At 46.8% G+C, this 22,141-nt stretch overlaps 1 protein-coding gene across 1 annotated transcript in view; it reads left to right on the top strand.

Moving 5' to 3' along the window:
- Window positions 1-22,141, top strand: part of LOC126511892 (aldehyde oxidase 4) — a 50,861-nt gene that overhangs the window by 21,594 nt on the left and 7,126 nt on the right. The window contains exons 12-28 of the mRNA XM_050159398.1: window positions 1,483-1,576; window positions 3,296-3,405; window positions 4,796-4,980; window positions 6,614-6,776; window positions 7,404-7,496; window positions 8,169-8,338; window positions 8,634-8,748; window positions 9,610-9,732; window positions 11,299-11,395; window positions 12,556-12,680; window positions 15,006-15,139; window positions 15,725-15,812; window positions 16,123-16,209; window positions 16,381-16,572; window positions 17,620-17,847; window positions 18,889-18,984; window positions 21,241-21,369. Coding sequence (XP_050015355.1) covers window positions 1,483-1,576; window positions 3,296-3,405; window positions 4,796-4,980; window positions 6,614-6,776; window positions 7,404-7,496; window positions 8,169-8,338; window positions 8,634-8,748; window positions 9,610-9,732; window positions 11,299-11,395; window positions 12,556-12,680; window positions 15,006-15,139; window positions 15,725-15,812; window positions 16,123-16,209; window positions 16,381-16,572; window positions 17,620-17,847; window positions 18,889-18,984; window positions 21,241-21,369 — 2,229 coding nt within the window. The remainder of the gene's footprint in view (window positions 1-1,482; window positions 1,577-3,295; window positions 3,406-4,795; window positions 4,981-6,613; window positions 6,777-7,403; window positions 7,497-8,168; window positions 8,339-8,633; window positions 8,749-9,609; window positions 9,733-11,298; window positions 11,396-12,555; window positions 12,681-15,005; window positions 15,140-15,724; window positions 15,813-16,122; window positions 16,210-16,380; window positions 16,573-17,619; window positions 17,848-18,888; window positions 18,985-21,240; window positions 21,370-22,141) is intronic.

The following is a 22,141-nucleotide window of genomic DNA, read 5'->3' as shown; positions in this document are numbered from 1 at the left end:
GTCACTTGAGTTCGAAAGCTAAAGTTAGGCGGCGGTGGCACACGACTTTAATTCCAGCACTCATGAGGCAGAAGCAGGTGGATCTCTGAGTTTGAGGCCAGCCTGGTCTACAGAGTGAGTTCCAGGACAAGCAAAGTAACACAGAGAAACCCGTCTTAAAAAACAAAAGTGAGGGGCTGGAAAGATGGCTCAGAGGTTAAGAGCATTGTCTGCTCTTCCAAAGGTCCTGAGTTCAATTCCCAGCAACCACATGGTGGCTCACAACCATCTGTAATGGGGTCTGGTGCCCTCTTCTGGCCTGCAGGCATACACGCAGACAGAATATTGTATACATAATAAATAAATAAATATTAAAAAAAAGTGAAACAAACAAACAAAGTCCAACCACATGAGACTGTGTCCAGGGTCCCATCCAGCTCTGGCCATCTATGAAGCTAGTCTTTCCGAAGGTGTAGCTAACAAGATGCTGCCTTCCCAGATGCTCTTCTGATTTGCTCTCTCTCACACCTTTGTGCCGATGTCCATTCCTGATGTGTGTTCCCGTGCATACGTCCTTGGATCCCCAGGTGTCTAGATGCCTCACTTACTGGGATTTTCCACTACTTAAGATTTCAGGGTAATTGGCTCAAAACCACTCCCTACTGCACACACGATGAGCAAACCATCAGGACGTGGCGGCCCAGCAGACGTTAATTTCTCATCATTGTCTCTGGCCTTCTGTTGATTCATAAATCTGCCACATATTCTTACATCTGTATTTTATGTCCATTTTGTGAAGGACCTTGCTCCTCTCAATGAACTTGTTCCCGTAAGTCCCCTAAAGGCCCCTGTCCAAGCCTGTCCTAAGCAGACTCTGATGAAGGGTTAAGGCTACAAAGAAGCACTGGGTTTCTCTGCAGCTTGGAAGCCATCCTAAATGTAAATGCACCATACTCCGGGTCTGTTTATGGGGCTGCAGGCTCTCCACTCTCCCTTATAGGACTGTGTGTGTGTGTGTGTGTGTGTGTGTGTGTGTGTGTTATACCATCACTTTCCCCCTAACCTTTTCCCTAGGTCTCCATTTACCCCTCTTACTTAGTTTTAAGAATGAGGCTGACATCACTCCCTAGGTCTCCATTCCCTTCTCTAACTTGGTTTTATGAATGAGGCTGACATCATTCTCTAGGTCTCCATTCACCTCTCTTACTTGGCTCATGAATGAGCATGTATATCAAGGAAGGCTTCTGAACAGACGCAAATGTGTGTTAGGACCGTTTTTCTCCTCACCTGCACAGGTGCTTTTGTGGCTGTGTCATTCAGGTGGGTCAGAAGTGAGAGATAAGCATCACATGATGTCTGGATGATTTAGCAGCTTCTGAATACCCCAGATCTTTCTGCAGAGCAAAAGGAAAAATTTTAAATGTATGCAGTAGCTCTATGTACATGATTCTTTACTTGTCCGATAACGGAGTGAAGCTTTTTCTGATGTCCTCTTTTTATTAGTCTTTAGGAGGGCACATGGTGAGCCGGCCCAATTTCTCTGACCTCAACCCCATTCTAGCAGCAGGAAACGCTACCATCAATGTGATGTCTACAGGTAAGAGGCCAAGCTTTGGGTGTTTGATTTTATACTTACGAGTATTGCAGAGATCCTGCCATATATTATGAAATAGGAACTCAAGCCTGGCGGTGGTGGCGCACACCTTTAATCCCAGCACTTGGGAGGCAGAGGCAGGTGGATCTCTGTGAGTTCGAGGCCAGCCTGGGCTACAAGAGCTAGTTGCAAGACAGGCTCCAAAGCTACAGAGAAACCAGGTCTCAAAAGAAACGGGGGGGAAAAGAAAAGAAAGAAAGAGAGAGAGGAGAGAGCGAGAGAAAGGAAGGAAGGAAGAAAGGAAGGAAGGAAAGGAGAAGGGAAGGAAGGAAGGAACTCGAGAACATCTTACTTGGCCCCTGAGCCTCAAACATCTCCTCAAACCTGAGCCAGAAGCTGTGGTTTCCTTGCTGCCCTTCCAATTCCTCTCTACAGACTGGATTAATGTCTCTGATATTTTTCTTAAATATTTGATCTATAAGCAATCAAAATTATAGCATCAAAGAAGTTTAAAAAAAGAATCAGGGCTTATGTCATAAGTAGCTCAGTGGATTAAATACTTGCTGCCAAACCTTGCAACCTAAGTTTGATCCCCAGGACCCACGTGGTTGAAGGAGAGAACCAGAGTCCTACAGGTTGTCCTCTGACCACCACACAAGCAGTGTAGCACTTGTACGCACAATTAATAAATCAACAAATGCAAAGACAGAGAAAAGATTAAGAGGCTTCTCGGCAGCCTTGAGGTTTATGACACATTTCTTTTCCTGGTTTTGAAAAGAAGGCAGTTTTTATATACTACTCATTACTCCTTTTTATTCAAATATAAGCTTTGGGAAAGAAAAATAATCTAAATTTAGGGGAATAAAAGCAAGTTGTTGCTATCCACAGTGCTACTAATGTAAACTCTCTTCCCTGAATTTAAAGCAGTGATTCCAATGATTTTTAACTATCTAAGAAAAAGGGCACATGCTTATCATTTTAACCAAAGAAAAGGAGATGGGACTGGATAGGAAGCTTCATAGCAAAGTGCTTGCTGTATAAGCACCATGAGTTTAATCCCCAGAACCCACCGGGGCAGGGGAGGCCAAGCATGGTGGAGCTCTTATAATCCCAGAAGCTGGAGATGGACAGCAAGCAGATCCCTGGGCAGTCAGTCTCCCTAACTGTCATGTTCAAGGCCAAGTGGCAGACCCTAACCTAACTCAAAAGAAACCAAGGTAGAGAGAACCCCGGGGGACGGCATCCAAGGTTGATGTAACAAGGCTGTTACACGCATGTGCAAGCATATGCACACAGATGTGTGTAACCACACCCACATGCACACACACACACACACACACACACACACACACACACACTCCACTATGCTACCTTGGAAAAATAGTTTAACTTTCCTGGATCTCCCCTTTCTCATTTGTGAAATGTTATACATTGTAGCAGGTTGTTGAGCAATAATGGTAAAGATCTTTAAGCCCAGTGGCCTGCAGTGGGCTATGAGACTTTCAGCTCATCTGGTTTAACCGTGTCATTCTGAAGCCTGGAACCGTGCCCCCCTAAGTTTGCATGACTTGCCTCAGGCAGCCCAGGCTTGGGGCTAGAACTCAGTGCCCCAGACTCCGGCTCCTAGCCCACACCAGTTCACCACACCAGACATTCCAGATACTCATGGTGTAGTCTCCTGTTTGTAAATGTGTCTTCATCCAGATCCTTTTTCTGTAACAGAAGGAGAACAGCAGATTCCTTTCGATGGCGCTTTCCTTGAGGGGTCCCCTGAAAACAACCTGAAGCCAGAATGGGTGGTGGTGTCTGTCTCCATCCCATACACTACCCAGGTGAGCTTCCTGTACTTGCAGCCTGCCTCCACGTGTCCCCTTGCCCTGTGCTTCCAAACGGATGGGCCTCTCTATTGCAGATGATTGCTTCTGAGAGAGTCTGGGGCCACCCACAGTGAGGGATCGAGTCCCAGATGACCATCGCAGTTGTTTCTACGGAAGAGCCACCTGTGACTTTTCAGGGGGTTCCTAAAAAGACGCTGGCCTTCCAAACACAGAAACTTCTGTGTGGGTGGAAGCTATGGTTATAGATGAAAATGCATCTTAGCTGGGAGTCTGTAAAATTATAGGCCCTATCAGCTATAAAAGTCTCTAGTGAGCTGAAGTTTTTCATAGCTATTTGTCAGTCACCTGTAGTTATCAACTGGGTGATTTAAATGAAAGCATTTATGTACTAAGTTCTTGCTACTTCTACAACACAGTACTGAGCCCTGAAGACAGGATAAGAGTCTAAAAGGTCTAGCGTTCCCAAAGTCTAGTGGGAAAGTTTGAAATAGGAAACAAAACTCAAAATCGCCAAGGACGAGAAATGAGTGGATAAAGAACTGAAGGAGTTCTGGGCTGGAAGTCAACATGATGGAGCCTGTGGGGGGCGGGGCACTACATAACAATGACAGCGATGACAGATGAGTGGACAGACGGACGGACACATGGCACAGCACAGCAGCTGGGATCCAACACGGCCTGTAATGGGCTCTGGATCTTTGGGGAAGTGGGCACACTTCCAGGCAAGAGGACGAAGAAAGGGATGGGCAGACCAGACCAGTCACAGCATCAGAGGACCGAGACTGAGAGCGTAGCATGGAGCAGATGAGGAACAGCAGGAGGTCTGAGGCCGTGTTAGCAGATGAGCACCTTTGAACACTTAAGGCACGATGATGTTTATACGACAGAGGCAATGTAACACGAAGACAGCAGAGTCTCCACCAAATGGGGAAAACTGAAGAAAACTTTGATGTTAACCTCTGGTCTCCACCTCCACATACTTGTGCACATTCCCACAAACACCTACACACACACACACATGCCTACACACACGGGTGCACACATACATGTGCACACATACACACACAAACACACACATGCACACACACGTACACATACACGCACAACACATGCCTACACTTGTGCACACATACACGCAGGAATGCACACATACACATGTGTGCACACACGCATGTGCACACACATGCCTGCACACATACATGCACATATGCATACACACATACATGCACACATATGCGCACATTCTCATGCACACATACACGAACACACACATGCCTAGACAGACAGACAGACACACACACACACACACACACACACACACACGCTATCAGAGTAGTTGCCGGGTGGAATGCACTAACCATCCTGAGTGTTCTTCTGTCTCCAGTGGCACTTTGTGGCAGGCCTCCGGCTGGCCCAACGTCAGGAAAACGCCGCCGCCATTGTCAACGCTGGCATGAGCGTGGAGTTTGAAGAAGGCACAAACACCATCAAGGATCTTCAGATGTTCTTTGGAAGTGTGGCCCCCACGGTGGTCTCTGCGAGCCAAACCTGCAAGCAGCTCATTGGGAGGTAAGCAACAGCCCGCCTGGGCTGCCACGCACAGACCTTTCTGTCTGAAGAGTTTTCATTAAGATTATACCGTGGAAATCTTTCTGAGACTTTATAAACATATATATTTTTATATAAATAAATCATTTATAAGTCTTTTGATATTTTATTAATATACTTTACAAAAACATTTTCTATTTTATACAAACAATATTTTATATAAATATTCTTCTATTATTGCAGGTTTCTGTACAATTATTGCAGAAATTGCTTAGCTTGAGTAGATATGATTTTTAAGTAATTAACTTGTAAAATAAACAAATATCCCCAATACTGAATCCTGAAGATAAAAACTGTGTTTAAGCCACATCAAGAAGATGGAATCTTTGAAAGGTCAAAGAGGCCTGTTCCTGTCACTCTCCTGCTGGCTAGCAACAAGGAAGATTTTTTTGGTTTGGGTTTTGCTTTTAATTTTTTCCAAATAGTGCTTTTGCAATAGTTTTTATTTACCCATTTATGCTCATTCCCAGTAAGTGGGATTTAATGTGGTTTTCTTTGGATACTGAACGAAACCCTCACTTCCAAGACAACCTTAGAAACTTTCCACTTGTGACTTGTTCAGTCCTAATCTGTTGTTCGCTGGGCTTGTGTGCCAGGCTCCAGATTTCAGAAACCTTTGGTTTTTTACAGGGTCAATTTTTTTTAACCTAAATAAATCCATCCTATTGGCTTGTGCAACTTTAAAAAAAGGACAGAGGAAGACACAGAAAGAAACACTTGGCAACTTTTAGATCAGATGCTGAAGAAACTAAAGGGTCTGGTGTGGTGGAGCGTTTGGGAAGGGGGCAGGAGAATAGCACTCTGGGGGCCAGTCTCAGCTAGGAAAGATCCTGCCTCAAAATAGAAAGGGAGGGAGGGAGGTAGAGAGGGAGGGAGGGAGGGAGGGAGGGAGGGAGGGAGGGAGGGAGGGAGGGAGGGAGGGAGGAAGGGAGGGAGGGAAAAAATAAAAGAAAGCTAATGGCTGTCTTAAGGGCTTTATGTTTGGACTTGGAAGATAATTAGAGTCGCACCCCATTTTTTTCTTGCTCCAGTAGTCTGGTGTCTGCCTGCTTGCCTGCTTGCTGTAACATACTTTAAGAAAACACTAGAGACCAAGTAATGTATAAAGGGAAGAATTTCATTTTGGCCTGTGGCTCTAGACCAGTGGCTCTCAACCTTCCTAATACTGTGACCCTTTAATACAGTTCCTCCTGTTTGGGTGACCCCCCAACCATAACATTATTTTTGTTGCTACTTCATAACTGTAATTTGGCTACTGTTATGAATTGTAATGTGAGTATCATTGTTTTCCAATGGTCTCAGGTGTGTGCATAGGGGTGGTGACCCATAGGCTGAGAGCCACTGGTCTGGCGGCTGACGCCCAGGGTCACAGCACTGGCGAGGTGCTCTTGGTGGGTCAGTTCGCGGTAGAACGTGGAAGGTCATTTGCAGAAGGCAGAGGACATGGGTCTTCAAGAGCTAGTTCCAGGACAGGCTCCAAAGCTACAGAGAAGACAGGGAACAAACAGCTTTGCTCTGTGAGGGGCTCCGCTCACCGTAACTGGTCCAGCCCTGGTGGCGTCGTCTGTGACACGTTCATCTCCTGTCCTGCCAGGCAATGGGACGACCAGATGCTGAGTGACGCGTGCCGGTGGGTTCTGGAGGAGATCCGCATCCCAGCAGCAGCCCAGGGCGGCATGGTGGAATACCGGCGGACCCTCATCGTCAGCTTGCTCTTCAAATTCTACCTCAAAGTGCGCCGGTGGCTGAACAAAATGGTAAATGGCTTGCTTCTCTGGGCCCCGGGTCGCCTGGGTCTGTTCACAAGGAACAAGCCCTGCTCGGACTGGACCATAACGGGGGCTGCGGTGAGGTCCTGCGGCTCCTGCTCCCTGCATTCTGGGTCTCAGAAGGGAGCAACCACACCGCTCCCTCTGAGGGATAAATGCTAACATGACCAACCATAAGGAAACGTCATCGGTAGGCAAACTGCATCTTTGCCTCTTTAAAAAAGATTTTCTTACTGAAGTAAGAAAAAGGATATTTTAATACTTGGAACTAGAACCAAAAAGGGAGAATTACATGCAATCCTGCCACCCATATTCAACCTCTGCAAATATTTTAGTGTGTGTCTTTCTAAACTTTTCCTTATAGAGGTGTGTGTGTGTGTGTGTGTGAGAGAGAGAGAGAGAGAGAGAGAGAGAGAGAGAGAGAGAGAGAGAGAGAGAGGTCAGTCCTCTCCTTCTGCCTTGTAGGTTGCAGGGATCAAACTCCGGTCATCGGGTTTAACGGCAAACGCCTTTACCTGTGAAACCACCTCATGAGCCTGGGTCACTCTGTCTCTACACTTGTTTCTCAAGGTGGCAGCTCAGATTGTAAAACTGAATGCAGAGTAACTTTTTCAGGATCCCCAGAAGTTTCCTGACATCCCAGAAAAGTTCGTGAGTGCTCTGGACGACTTCCCCATAGAAACTCCCCAAGGAATTCAGATGTTCCAGGTGGGTAGGGCTTCTTTTTTCTAATCGATACATTCAGACAAGACATGTTATATTCATGTGCCTCTCTTTTCAATAACTTTATTATGAGTAAATATATAGTCTTATTTAAAAAAAAAAAGCCAGCCAATGTCATGTATGGTCAGGTGTATACAGTTTGCATGGTTTGCTCGAGGAATTAGAGTCTGAATCTTGCTTCTCTACTTTTTTCAGACTTGTTACCTAAAATTCCCCTTTACTTTGTGAATCTCTGACCTTCCTTTAAATTCTTGCTCAGCATTAAACACGTTCCCAAGCCCTTCCCTGCTTTGCTACAGCCCCCCCGAATCTCCCAGGACCTTGGCTATTTCCATTACGCTTTTTTTTTGGGTTGTGTAAATTATGCTTTATTGCAAGCTGAAGTAGAACATATTATTTTGATATGTATTTGTGTGTGTGTTCTAATCCCTTAGTTAGGGCTGAAGAATTCTTGAGGGCACAAACGCTGTCTTCTTTGCAGAAGGGTATTGCAACCAGAATAGATCCCTTACCATATACTCGAGAGATATTTACTGATCTCCATTTACAGACTTGATTATCTCGTTGCCTCTAGTTATTCTTGACTGTAAGCAAGCCAGACACAGCAGGCCCGATCGTCGGGTCTGAGGTCAAATATCTTGCCTTCTTTCCTAACAGTGTGTGGATCCCAACCAACCCCAGCAAGACCCGGTGGGGCGCCCGGTCATGCACCAGTCGGCCATTAAACACACCACAGGAGAAGCTATCTTTATCGATGACATGCCTCCCCTTGACCAAGAACTCTTCCTTGCTGTCGTCACCAGTACCAGGGCCCATGCAAAGATCACGTAAGGAACGGTGCAGTGATGCCATCTGCTACTGAAATGCGTTCACTATTTCACACCCAAATTGAGGGCTTATTTCACATTGACGTCAATTTGGGATAACCATCTCTTCTGGGTGAGAAACGGCTGTTTTTAAAGCATAGTTATAAATGATCTATGGCCCTGAAGCTAGAACACCTGCCACTGTTTTCCAGCTGAGACTGTTACGCGGTGATTTAGTTCTGGTGCTCATCACAGAGTTACCTGTCTGACTGTGATCTTTCTTCTGCAACCTTGTTATCCTCCCGTGTTCTTCCAGATCACTGGATGTGTCTGAAGCCCTGGAGTGTCCAGGTGTGGTTGATGTGATTACAGCTGAAGACGTTCCAGGAGAAAATAACCACAGTGGAGAAATTTTCTACTCACAGGATGAGGTGCGTGATCTGTGTGTGGTCTGTGACCTCATACTCTGCTCCAACGTCGAAATCGATGGTTGTGGTTCCAACATCTAGAGTTTCATTCTCTAGAAGCCCGGGGTGGCCTCGGTCACTCTCCCCCTCCCTCTGAGCTCTTGACTCGCCTGGAGACTCTGACAAAAAGCCTGAAGTCCTCTCAAGGGAGGCTTCTAACCATTGGGAAAGTAACCTAAGCAACAGAAAGGATAAGGCACTGAGAGGAAGAAGAATTACAGGGTGACTGGATCACTCTGTGGGAACAAGGAGGAAGGTGGGCAGAGACAACAGAGGGCAGATCAATAAACTCCAGTAGCTATGTTCTGGGCACGAGCAGCTTTGATCAGTTCCACCCAAGATGACGTTTGATTTTCGTGAGGAAAAACCATCTTTCTAAGCCTGGTGCAGTGGCTCGCGCCTTTCATCCCAGCACTAGGGAGACAGAGACAGGCAGATCTGAGTTCAAGGCCAGCCTGGTCTACAGCGGGAGCTCCAGGACAGTCAGGGCTACGCAGAAAAACCTTGTCAAATGAGAACAAAAACAAAGAAAAGAAAATAATCTCCCTTTTGGTCACCAAAACATCAATAGGCAGTGTAAGAATGTGGACCGCTAATTCCTTTTGGAAAAACTACGCTTTGTTTTTGGCTTTGTTTTTGGCTTTGAGACAGGATGTCACGTGTCCCAGGCTGGCCTTGAACTCACTATGGACCCGGGTGCTCCACACACCTCCGTGGCACTGAAGATCTGACCCAGGGTTTCACGTATGCTAGGCAAGCACTGTCCCAGCTGAGCCGCGTCTCCAGCCCCTAAGTCTGCTTTAACAACACGTGGCTTTCCTGCAGGTCATTTGCGTGGGCCAGATCGTCTGTGCCGTGGCCGCGGACACCTATGCCCACGCGAAAGAAGCGGCTAAGCGAGTGAGGATTGCTTATGACGACATAGAGCCAGCGATTATCACAATAGAGGTAGGCATCGCCCATCTTCTGGAATAACGGGGGAGGCATATTCAGCGAATTCAATCAGCGAGTCGTGGAATAAATAATTTGTGCTTCCACTATAATTTAGCCAGTGTCACCTGTAGGTTTAGAGTACAGCCCCCAAGTAACCTTTCTGCACCTCAAGTCAGGCTGTCCTGTCTAAATCCCCTCTTCTCCCCAGCCCTTCTGCAGGGATCTGTGAAAATGAAGCACCCTGTACCTGCTTCTCCCGTGGCCTCTGGCCACAGCCTAGCTTGAGAATACAGAAAGTTAACACCAGAAAAAAGACTTCCTGCCCACAGGCAGTGAATAGGATGGTCTGGAGCCCTGTGGAATTCACGAAAGTTTTAACACTTGCCAGCTACTGGGCACCCTGCCTCTCTGCGCGTTCCTTGATTACACACAAGCGAAGGAGACAGATAACTTGAGTTCGTACTGTACTTGACAGCCTCTGAGCAGCAATCGAGACTTTGGCAAGCTAATTAGACTTTCCACACCCCAGCTGGAAACTTTTAGGTACCTGCACCAAAAGGTTATTGAGACATTTAGAGACGGGAATCCCAGCACCTCTGCTGGGGAATGCGTTCAGGAGATGCGTGCTGCCATTTAGGTTTGGCTACTATTCATGAAAGCAAGGCCGTGCTATATTCTTTGTTCACGTTGTTCGTATCTACGAGAGCGCTAACCTCATAGCAGATGCTCGGGATTGTGTGTTGGATGCCGGAGCCGTGGAAAGGTGGGTGGGCAGGCGGAGGCTTAAAGGGTGCAACCTTGAGCATCCTTGGATTTGCCCCTGCTACTAATGAGGCTTTACCTGTCCTGAGCCTGTTCCTCTCTTTTCGTTCTCACTTTCCAGGCCCATCCTCAATAACTTATTTTCATCATGGTCTCTCTGAGAGGCTCCTGCCTTCCATTGCGGCCCTCCTCCTCAGGACATTGACTTTTAACACTCGGAGTTCAGCGTCCTCTTTCCTGATCTACAGTTGTCCTCTTAGGCAGTGTCACAGGTGTAGAATGAAGGCCACTCCCAGTCCTGCCCAAACTCATTATCTCTGCCACCTCCCATTGTTTCTTCGCCAAGAACCCCCATCCCAACCAGGATTGCCTCATTCTCACTCTGGCCCCTCATTTTTGAAGAACCATTGTCTTAAAATGACTCCGGATCCAATTCAAAGCGTCCATTCTAGATCATTCTGGAACACTCCAAGTTTTACCTGCCTCTTCTTGACCCCTCTTTGCTCAGCCATAAACTCGCCTTGCTCCAGAGATGATACCTTAGTCATTAAACCACCTCAGAGAGTCAGTCAGCAATCTGGAAGTGGGGCCATGTGTACGTACCCTTGTACCCCTCTCAGCTCTTCTCAGGAGCCGTTAGCAGTGAATCACGATAGTCTGCAAATACGTCTAAATAGGTTTCTGAAGGCTCAACTCCACGGCAGCCTCTAATCGTCTATGAAAAGTTCTGACCAAGCAGAAGCGTGAAATTCGGATAGGGACAGATGGCTCATTAGAATAAAAAAAATTAATTTATTTCGGTTTCATCTTCCACTGCAGCAAGCCCTAGAACACAATTCCTTTCTGTCTTCTGAGAAAAAAATTGAGCAAGGAAATGTGGAATATGCCTTCGAACATGTGGACCAAGTCATTGAAGGTACGTATGGCCGTCAGCCGCCAGGAAGAGGAGGAGCTTCTGAAGCGGGAAGCTCGTCTGGCTTGAGAAAACTGAAAGTCTCTGTCATTGTTAAACAGAACCTAAAATGACAATCAGTTCCTAACTGTATGCGTTTTACATAAATACAAAGCTATGTAAATACTTCATGCATCAACATACACAGTGTTTCCAGTGCCCAGAAACCACACACACACACACACACACACACACACACACACACGTGTAATAAAAACTGAATAAAATGTTCAAAATTTGCCATGCTAGCATAGAGATTATTTTTAATTGAAGGCAACTAAGAAAAAACAGACACAGGAGGAAGCTACATTTCTCTATCTATCTAAAAAAAAAAAAAGGCCTAAGGTTCCCTCTGCCAGCAGGTCCTCTCTCATACCAGGACAGGCAGAACACTATCTTCTAGTATTCACACTGAGGACAGATACATCTCCTAACGCGGTGCACAGCGTGATAAGATGTACTGAACCTAACTCAGGCACGTGGCATGATCTCACCTGCTATTGTCACCTGACTCAGGTGGGCAGTCTTAGTGTGGTTCTAGCTTGCTTATCTTTGCAGCTGAGAACATTGGGTTTGAAACTTTAAACAAATTCACCTACCAGGTTGACAACTGAGCCTGGGTAGGTAGCTGGACTAGTCTCAAGTTCAGTATACAACAAGCCTAATCACCTTACTAAACAGATGGGAGCCAAGACCAAGAGAGGCAAAGTGACTAACCCAGGTCTGCTCAACCAACCGGGCACAGACAGCAAAGGTCTTTTAACCCAATGGTATTGATGCTCAGCTCCACAAGTGAGTGCAAATCACTTTTCCCCTTCTTCTTTGTTTTATTTTATGTGCATGGGTGTTTTACCTACACGTATGTCTAAGCAACATGTGTGTACCTGTACTGAAGGAGAGAGAAGGAATAGGATCCTCTAAAAGAGGAGTTAGAGAGGGTTGTGAGCCACCATGCTGAGTGGTGGGAATTGAACCAGGGTCCTTTGGGAGAGCAGCCAGTGCTCTTAACCACTGAGCCATCTCTCCAGTCTCACAATGCGAATCACTGCTCACAAACAGAACACTCAAAGAGCTCCCATGCTGAAACCTGTGTCTAAGCGTTGTCCTGTGTGTTTGCTTTTCAGGTGAGATCCACGTGGAAGGCCAAGAACATTTCTACATGGAGACGCAAAGTATCCTGGCTATCCCGCAAGCTGAGGACAAAGAGATGGTGTTACACTTAGGAACACAGTTCCCAACCCACGTTCAGGTAACAGGGGCGTTGCAGAGACCCTGGGATAAGCTTCTCTCCACTCCTGTCTTTCAATTCCGTGCATACTTGACCAGAGTCCAGCATAATAAACACGGGGCAGGTGCCTTTAAAAGTCATCAGAAAATCTTGTGATGTGCCAATGTATAAGACAAGGTCCGTCTTTCCCTGTCAAACAAATAACAGTGTGAAAATCCCAGGAAAGTCAAGTCTGGGTGTCGAACCGGAACTTCCCAGTGTGGTCCTCTTATGTGAATATACCCATGAGTCATGGTTCAGTTCATGGGTAAAGCGATTGCATTCTCAAAGCATTTGAGCCAGCTCAAAAGGCGGTACCTAAACTCTAGTCCTGCAATAGTGGTTGATACTGGAGCAACGGATCTACCCAGGGACTGAAGAAAACCTTCTGATGTCCTTTTCTCAAAATGGTGTCGTTAACCCTAACATAGTGCCAAGCCTGAGGAGATAGTTGAAGTTTCTATCAGAGAAAAGGGTCATGAGAAGCATTGCTGGAGCAAAGAGCTGAGGGTTCTCTGATAGCATGCAGGGGAGCTGACTCCCAGCGTCCTGAAGGGGGGGCTGTGGGTCAGAAGGACAGAAGGACGCTATCAGTCTCCATTCGAGGCAATGGAGAGGCGATGGCCTTGCCTCTGAGCACAGATAGGCCTGTGGCCTCCACGGTTTCCAGTTTTGAAGCAGACAGAGGCAGCTTTACCCTTAAGCAGCTGGGTGAGCTCTTGACAATTGCTGGGCAACAATAGCCCTTCTTGTAAATTGCGGAAAGTAATCAAGATCACTTCTGATGTCCCTGGTGGTAGCTCTGGGACCACAAAGGCCAAGATCACCATTGTCGTCTACCACCGAGACCTCCTGGCTATAATCAGTCAGTTCCACAGCAGCGGGCATGCCGGTAGACACTAGGCACCCACAGGCTGCCATAGTCCAGGCAGCAACAAAAACCACCCAGGAGAGGATCTGAGCGGGCATTTGGGCAAAAAAGCTATGAATGATCAGTAAGTCTAAGATGTCCACCGTCATCAGCGACCAAGGAAACCCAAATCAAAGCCACCCACTAAGATGGTTATGATAAAAAAAAAAAAAGATGGCAGTGTTTGAAAGACGCAGAGAAATTGGAACCTCCATAAATTACCAACAGGCATGAAAAAATGGCAAATTTATATAGACAGAGTTTTTCTGTATCCCAGCAGCCACTCCCAAATAACCACACAGAGACTTTTATTAACTATGAATGCTCAGCTGGTAGCTTAGGTTTGTTTTTAGCTAGCTCTTATAACTTAAATTAACCCATTCCTATCCATCTATGTGCTGCCCCGAGGCTCATCTACCTCATGTACTTCCTTCCTATCCTGCTCACTCTGCTTCTCACGGGGATCAGCTCAGACTCCACCCTTCTTCTTCCCAGCATTCTCTCTGCCCTGAAAAATCCTTCCTAGCTATCGGCCAGTGAGCTTTTTATTAACCAGTGAGGGTAACACATATTTACAGTGTACAAGATTGCCCCACAGCAGGAGCTGGAGAGATGGCTCAGAGGTTAAGAGCATTGCCTGCTCTTCCAAAGGTCCTGAGTTCAATTCCCAGCAACCACATGGTGGCTCACAACCATCTGTAACAGGGTCTGGTGCCCTCTTCTGGCCTGCAGTCATACACACAGAAAGACTATTGTATACATAATAAATAAATAAATAAATATTTAAAAAAAAAAAAAAAAAGATTGTCCCACAGCACAATTGCCTTGGAATACAGCTCCGCAGTCTCTCGGGATGCTGGAAAGAGAATAGCCATGTGACCCAGCAGTTCCGTGACTAAGTATGCAGCTGAGAGGAATAGAAGCACGCCTGTGAAGACATACACATCTAACACCTTGCGTGCTAATTTAAACATTTTTAATTTTAAAAATTTAGACACACGTTCATAACAGCTTTACTTACGGGAGTCTAAACTGGAAACAACCCACTGTCCATTAACAAACGACAAGGGAAAAAAGATAATTATATTCCGTACAGTGGAATATTATTCATCCGTAAAGAGCAAGATGCTAAGCGAAAGAAATCAGTCGCAAAGACCACATACTGTATAGCTCTGCTGTGTGACCTGTCTGTAGAGACAGGACACAGTCTCCAGGCTGCTGGGTACTGAGAGGTTAATGGGAAATATGGAGTGGCTGCCTGATGGATCGGGTTTTCTTTGGGTGTGCTGGAATTTTTGGACGAGACTAAGGTGGCTCCAATTGTATCAATGGAGGTGTTGTTTGGACTGGAGAACCAGAACAGCACACTTAGGTGGCCACGGGGCTCTCTCTTGCAGGAATATGTGTCTGCAGCATTGAAGGTCCCCAGGAGTAGAATTGCCTGCCACATGAAAAGAGCCGGAGGAGCGTTTGGAGGCAAAGTGACCAAGCCCGCTCTACTGGGAGCTGTTACTGCTGTGGCTGCCAACAAGTAAGCAACCTCTGTACCATCAGCTAGCCAACCCCACCCCCACCTCTCATCTCAACCTGCAGCTCAGCTGAAGCTGGCGGGACAGACAATTAGACCCCCAGCCTTACAGCAGCTTGTTCCGAAGCCAGCTGCACACTGCCGCAAAACGCAGGTGGATCTCTGAGAGTTCAAGGCCAGCCAGGGTTGTGTCGTAAAATCCCGCCTCAAGAAAGAAAAAGAAAACCAGGCTACGGTGGCGCCCGTCTTTAATCCCAGCACTCGGGAGACAGAGGCAGGCGGGTCTCTGTGAGCTCAAGGCCAGCCTGGTCTACAAAGCAAGCTCAAAAATACAAAGAAACAATTAAGGAAATAGGAATGATTTATAGCCAAATATTGTATCATCATACTATGCAAATATTCAGTTGACTAAACCAGAATAATTGTTTTAATTCCAATCTGCCCACTACTTCTAAGACGTCATCTAGGACATGTTACTATCCGTGTAAAACCACCGAACTAATTACTTCAAGACTCTTTCCCCTCCCCATCTCGTGTGTCTGCAACTTGATGGAGGACGAGGCTTTGTAACGGAGTTATTTCCCACAGGACTGGCCGCCCAATCCGCTTTATCCTAGAGCGTAGCGCCGACATGCTGATAACCGCTGGCCGACACCCGCTCCTGGGGAAATACAAAGTGAGTGAGACCCACAAACTCAGCAGTCTGCCTAAGAGCCTGTCCTCTGCCAAGCGACCCACGTTAAAGACTGTGTCTGGACGCCACACCTCTTAAAAGGCAGATTGGAACGCTGCCTAAAACAGGCAGACCCTCCTGGGTCATGTTAGGATAACCTTTCCCTGGCGATTGTCACAGCCTATCGTCAGCATGGGTCTGGGCGCAGGCTGACAACTACAGTAGAGGTGTGTGTGTGTGTCTGTGCCCGGCACAGTTTGGCCGCAGGGAAAGACTGCTGAGAAAGTTGTCTTCCTCGTACACCCCTTTGCAGATCGGGTTCATGAATAACGGGGAGATCAAGGCGGCTGACGTGGAGTATTACATCAATGGAGGGTGCACCCCTGATGAGTCTGAGATGGTAAATACGCCTTCCGGGGGGCAGGGGAGCCCGTGGTCCTTACCTTAGCTGCACAAACCCTTGTCTTACAGCTAACCGGTTCTGCAAAGGGTTTGAGCTGAAGATAAACTTCAAGTCAGTGGCTTGAGATCTCGATGGCAGAGGAAACGTTACATTTTTGTTTCAATCCAGGTGATAGAGTTCATTGTGCTGAAATCTGAAAATGCATATTCTATCCCAAATTTCCGGTGCCGGGGCAGGGCTTGCAAAACTAATTTACCATCTAACACCGCCTTCCGAGGATTCGGCTTCCCTCAGGCGACAGTGGTAGTCGAAGCATACGTAACCGCGGTGGCGTCTAAATGTAACCTACTCCCTGAAGAGGTGAGCGATTGGAACCCTGCCAGTAGAGCCCTAGAGATACCGCCTGGGCTGTATCTCGAGTTCCTCCAATCTCTATGTATAGTTTCAAGAAAATACAATGCATTGTTCATGATCAGTTAACACATTCTACTGTAGTAGGGTCAAGACTGTAGCTTCAAGCAATGGCATCATTTCTTTTGATTCTGTGAATCGCTTGGGGGCTCTTTTGGTCTGGACCAGCTCACTGGATGCTCAATGGTTCAAAATGGCTTTATTGACATTTCTGATGAGTATTTGACTGGCTTATCTGGCTATGTCTCATCTGAGAAGTGTGTTCCCCAGTCTCTCATCCTTCAGTCAGCTAGCCCAGATTCACTCTCATGGAGGGAGGGTATTGCAGAGGTCCCAAGGGCTTCAGGTAAGTGGCATGCCCTAAGCCACAAACACTTTTCAGGCCTCTGTCTACATCATGGTGTATGGTCCCATCCTGCCAAAGTCAGTCCAGAGTCCGTGTGAAACTCTACCAGAAATTGAGGAGGAGGATTGCAGCCTTTTGTGCAGCATCCGGCCACAGTTGAAGGCTTTGAAGGGAGACAGAGACATAACTTAGGGGATGAGGTCCAGTCTGGCATGGGCAAGACTCTAAAGAGGTCAAGTAGGAATAATTGGGAGTAGTTAAGACTTAAACTAGAACCTGGAGCACATGAGGTATTTGTTGGTAGTCTCTGTTGGCTTTTTAATTGTTGTTATCATTGTTAGCATATACATTTGCGTATTTATATACTTGGGGGTTTGGGGTTTTTTTTAGTTTTTTGCTTTTTGTTTGTTTGTTTGTTTGTTTTGGTTTTTTGTGACAGTGCTTCTCTGTGTAGCCCTGGCTGTCCTGGAACTCACTCTGTAGACCAAGCTGGCCTTGAACTCACAGAGATCTGCCTGCCTCTGTCTCCCGAGTGCTGGGATTAAAGCTGTATGCTGCCACCGCCTGACTCTTGAGGGTTTTTTTTTTTAAGACAGATTTTCTCCATATCAGGCATGTAACAGAAACGCATGCATGTTCTCACCTTTTAGGTTAAAGAAATAAACATGTACAAGCAAACTAGCAAGACAGCCTATAAGCAGACATTTAACCCGGAGCCCTTGCGAAGATGCTGGAAGGAATGTCTGGAGAAGTCCTCGTTCTATGCTAGGAAGCAGGCTGCAGAGGAATTTAACAAGAAGAATTATTGGAAGAAGAGGGGGCTTGCTGTCATCCCCATGAAGTATAGCATTGGGATGCCTATAGCCTTCTACAATCAGGTAAGGCTGAATAGCTGCATCTTCCACAAACTCCGTCTCCAGTTGCCTGGCTCTCTGAAAAGGGCTCATGCATAAGGAAGGGAATGACAAGCAATTGTGCTATCCCTCACCGGAGACAAAGAAACAAAGGGCAGTTAGTTCCCTTTAGCGGGACAGAGCAGGGACAAGGGCTGGGCCCATGGATATTGGGACAGACGTTTGGGATGCAGTATGCAGGGCCTTGGAAAGCATCCACAGTAAGGTCCTTGTGGAGAGATCCATTGAGAAGCCGCACCCGAACATGAGTACTGGAACGTCAAGCCAAGTTTCAAGAGTGAACTGGGATAAACAAAAAGATCCCTTTCTTGCCTCTTCTCTAGTTTCACCATGACTGGCTTCTCATGGAGTTCAAGTTCTAACTTGATCTTTCGCTTTCAACCCCCATTAATACTTTCTCGTGCGCTAGGCACCTTGGTTTGGCCAGCTAGCCCCCTCTCTAGGCTTCCAGTCCCCCATGGACAAAGTGAAGAACGCAGGCTAAGCCAATGGGTCCCCAACCTGACCATCGTTAACATCACATGGGAGATCTTGTTAAACCTGGGTATCCAGGCTACACTGCCAGGTGTGGCTGAGCAGGACTAACTACCTTGGGAGACTTGCTCCTCCCCTACCCACCATCACTGTAAAAGAAAGCCTTTGGGAAGCAGAAACCATCTCCAGGTCCTCCAGCACACCGAAGGAATGTGCCTGGAAATTTACTCGTCTGGGTTCCAGTCGGGCATGTCAAGTTAAAGAGAGAACAGTAAAGCATGGTCCAGGTTGAGGCCCTGAAGAGACAGATGCTGAGGACGGAGGAAAGGGAAATGCACACATTCACACACCTAGGTTGATGGTTTCAGAACCAGGGTATCTTGCAAGGGGTTGTCTACGGCTCTCTTATCGACAATGAGAGATGAGAGGCTGGTTAAACCAAAGGAAGTGGTTCGTCCAGCAGCCTCCAGTAAACCCACAGCATTCGGCTCTTCTCGGTTTCCAAGCTGGTGCGATGGTTGTTTCTCCCAGGCCGCCGCTCTGGTCCACATCTACTTGGATGGCTCGGTTCTGCTGACTCACGGGGGCTGTGAGCTGGGACAAGGCCTGTACACCAAAATGATTCAGGTGAGGCAAGCCTTTGAGCTCCCCGTTGTGAAGCGTATCAGATCGTGCAGGTGCCAGGCTGGTTATTCCCATGTTGAGTCAGAGAGAGCCCACACAATACACACTCAAGCCAATTGTAAGACTCATTCCTTCTTGCAGGGATGCAAAAATCCAAGGGGATGAGGGAAGGGAGCTAAAACAAAGGAAATTTGATATCATTCTTCCTGCATTACAAGAATTGAGTCCGTGGGTCTTTGGAGGGGGGAAATATCAGTCTCCAAAGATAAAACTTTTTAATTTCGTGTGGCGACAACTCAAGCAATAAGGTGTTTGTTCAGATCCTCCGTTAACAACAACCCCTTCACCTGGTGAAAACCTCAGCTCTTGAGAGTTCACCGCTGTGAGGCTGCAACCTAAGCTCTCTGCAGGCACCGCTGCCAATCTGCTTGGAGGTTGGGGCAAGCCAAGCACCTTCTATTGTGAAGTGAGTGGTGGAGGGAGGAGGGGGAAGAGTGTACACCCTACTTAGGCATTCGCAGGGCCGGCCACTGTCCCACAGATCACTCAAAGTGTCTCCCTATGAGATCATCGCAGTGGGAAGCTTTCCTTTCTTTGCCTTGATGTGAGATAGCAGTTGTTGGGTATGACATCTGAATTCCACGTGTATATGGTAGGAGAAGGGGGCACAGAAGGTCACACAGCATAAAGGCATGTGTGTGAAGACCCACAAACCCATGGCTTTAGATGTTCACCTAAACCACTGACTTCCTGACATTGTGTGTGTGTATATGAGTGTGTGTGTGTGAGTGAGTGTGTGTGTGTGAGTGTGTGTGAGTGTATATGAGTGTGTGTGAGAGAGTTGTATGAGTGTATGTAAGCATATGTATGAGAGTGTGTGTGAGTGTATATGAGTGTGTGTGAGAGAGTTGTATGAGTGTATGTAAGCATATGTATGAGAGTTGTGTGAGTGTATATGAGTGTGTGTGAGAGAGTGTGTGAGTGTATGTGTGAATATATAGGTGTGTGAGTGTATATGAGTGTGTGTGAGAGTGTGTATGAGTGTATGTAAGCATATGTATGAGAGTGTGTGTGTATACAGTGTGTGTGAGAGAGAATGTGTGAGTGTATATGTGTATGAGTGTGTGTGCGAGCATATATCAGTGTGTGAGTGTATGAGTGTGTAAGCATGTGTATGAGTCTGTGTATATGAGTATGTGTGTGTGAGTGTATATTATGTGAGTGTGTGTGAGAGTATATGAGTGTTGCAAGTATATGTATGAAAGTGTGTGTATGAGTGTGTGTAAGTGTATGTTTGTGAGTGTGTAAGTGTATATGTGTATGAGTGTGTGAGTGTGTGTGAGTGTTTGTGTCTGAGTATGTATGAATGTGTGTGAGTGTATGTGTGAGTATATGTCTGTGAGTGTTTGTGTGTGAGTGTGTATGAGTGTGTGTGTGTGAGTGTATGTGAGTGTGTGAGTGTATATGTGTGTGAGTGTGTGTGAGATGTATATGTGTGTGAGAGAGTATTGTGCATGTGTGTGCACGCACGTGCACATCATCACAGTGAAGATCAGAAGGCAGTGAATAGAGAATCAGTTCTCTTCTTCTACCCTGTGGATTTCAGGTTGTCTAGCTTGGCAGCTGGCATCCTTACCCACTGAGTCATCCTGCCAGCCCTAAAACATGGTTGTTTGTTTGTTTGTTGGTTGGTTGGTTGGTTGGTTGATTGGTTGGTTGGTCAGTTGGTTTCTAATGAGTATGAAAAAAAAATGCTCATCAATAAGAAAACAACTTCCCCGTGAGAAATTCAAATTCCTTAAAAATAAACATGATTTGATAAGGTTCTTAGAACTAGAAAACCACACAGTGTTCCAGAACCCTCTCTGGCCGCCGTACTTCCTTACAGCCTGTGAAGTGTCTCTGAGGACAGCAGCCTGCTAACTCATCTGTAGATAAGCAGGAGGCACAAGCCAAACAGTGGACCCAGAGCTTCACGCCAACCTCCTCGTACCCTCTAAACCCCGCATGCTGTGGCCATACCATTGTGTGGCTTCCCCAAAGCCAGCACCCAAGGAGGCACGGAAAAGCTCTTTAGTAACCATCTGTCTCAGAAGAGGAGTTTGTCCTTGACAGTGCCATTTAAAACCGAGACTGGCGTCTGTCCATGTAGCAGGGCAGCCAGGCTTCATGCTCGCCTCTAGGAAGAATGTCAGCTTTTCACTTGGAAGAGGACTTCAGGCCAATAAAACAAACGCTATCTCTTTCCGTCTCCGGCAGGTGGCTAGTCGCGAGCTCAACATCCCACAGTCGTACGTGCACCTGTCCGAAACCAGCACCGTCACGGTGCCCAACGCTGTCTTCACCGCGGGCTCCTTGGGGACAGACGTCAACGGGAAGGCCGTCCAGGTGATTTTTATTTCGTTTCTCAACCGCCAACCACAGTGGTGAGGGAGCCTCGCTACACTTGTTCTTTGGGATTAAAGGCATGCGCCACCACCACCACCACCACCACCACCACCCACCACCACACCAACACCCGGCGCCGGTACACTTGTTCTTTATTGGGAGGATGAGGCGGAAGTAACGAGGAGCCAAGTTCTAGCCCGCTCCGCAGACTCTAGCAGAACCGAGGCTCCCGTGACAAGGTTTCTGGGGATGTTTGGTGCTTTCTCTGCATGGGCTGTTGACGATGATCCGTGTTTTGTCTCAAGAGACTCCCCTTGCCTTCTGTCAGAATCCCCCTTGTCCCAAGATGACAGGGCAACACAGGGAAGTCCCATTTTGGCTTCATGAAGAGTTTAGGTCAAAAAGTTAATCTTTTTAGGAACCCGCTTCCTTTTCTGGAAAACTGAGGCTATGAATGTCACCTCCAGCAAAAAAAACTGTTAGTGATCACAGCTGTGAGCTCCTCCCTTTCTACTCCCAAACTCTAGAAAAGCATCCGTGGGTTATAAGTCTCCCTCAAAGACCATCTCTACAGAATAACCATACCTGGGTGGAAAGGGGTGTTTCCAGACTGCCTTTAATCCCAGCACTCAGGAGGCAGAGGCAGGCAGATCTCTGTGAGTTCAAGGCCAGCCTGGTCTACAAGAGCTAGTTCCAGGACAGGCTCCAAAGCCACAGAGAAACCCTGTCTCGAAAAACAAATAAATAAATAAATAAATAAATAAATAAATAA

Source organism: Alexandromys fortis, unplaced genomic scaffold, assembly GCF_014885135.2.
Source record: "Alexandromys fortis isolate MF-2015 unplaced genomic scaffold, M_Fortis_MF-2015_v1.1 scaffold_65, whole genome shotgun sequence".
Classification (NCBI taxonomy): domain Eukaryota; kingdom Metazoa; phylum Chordata; class Mammalia; order Rodentia; family Cricetidae; genus Alexandromys; species Alexandromys fortis.
The sequence above is the reverse complement of the archived record's forward strand: the minus strand, read 5'-3'. Positions and strand labels throughout refer to the sequence as shown.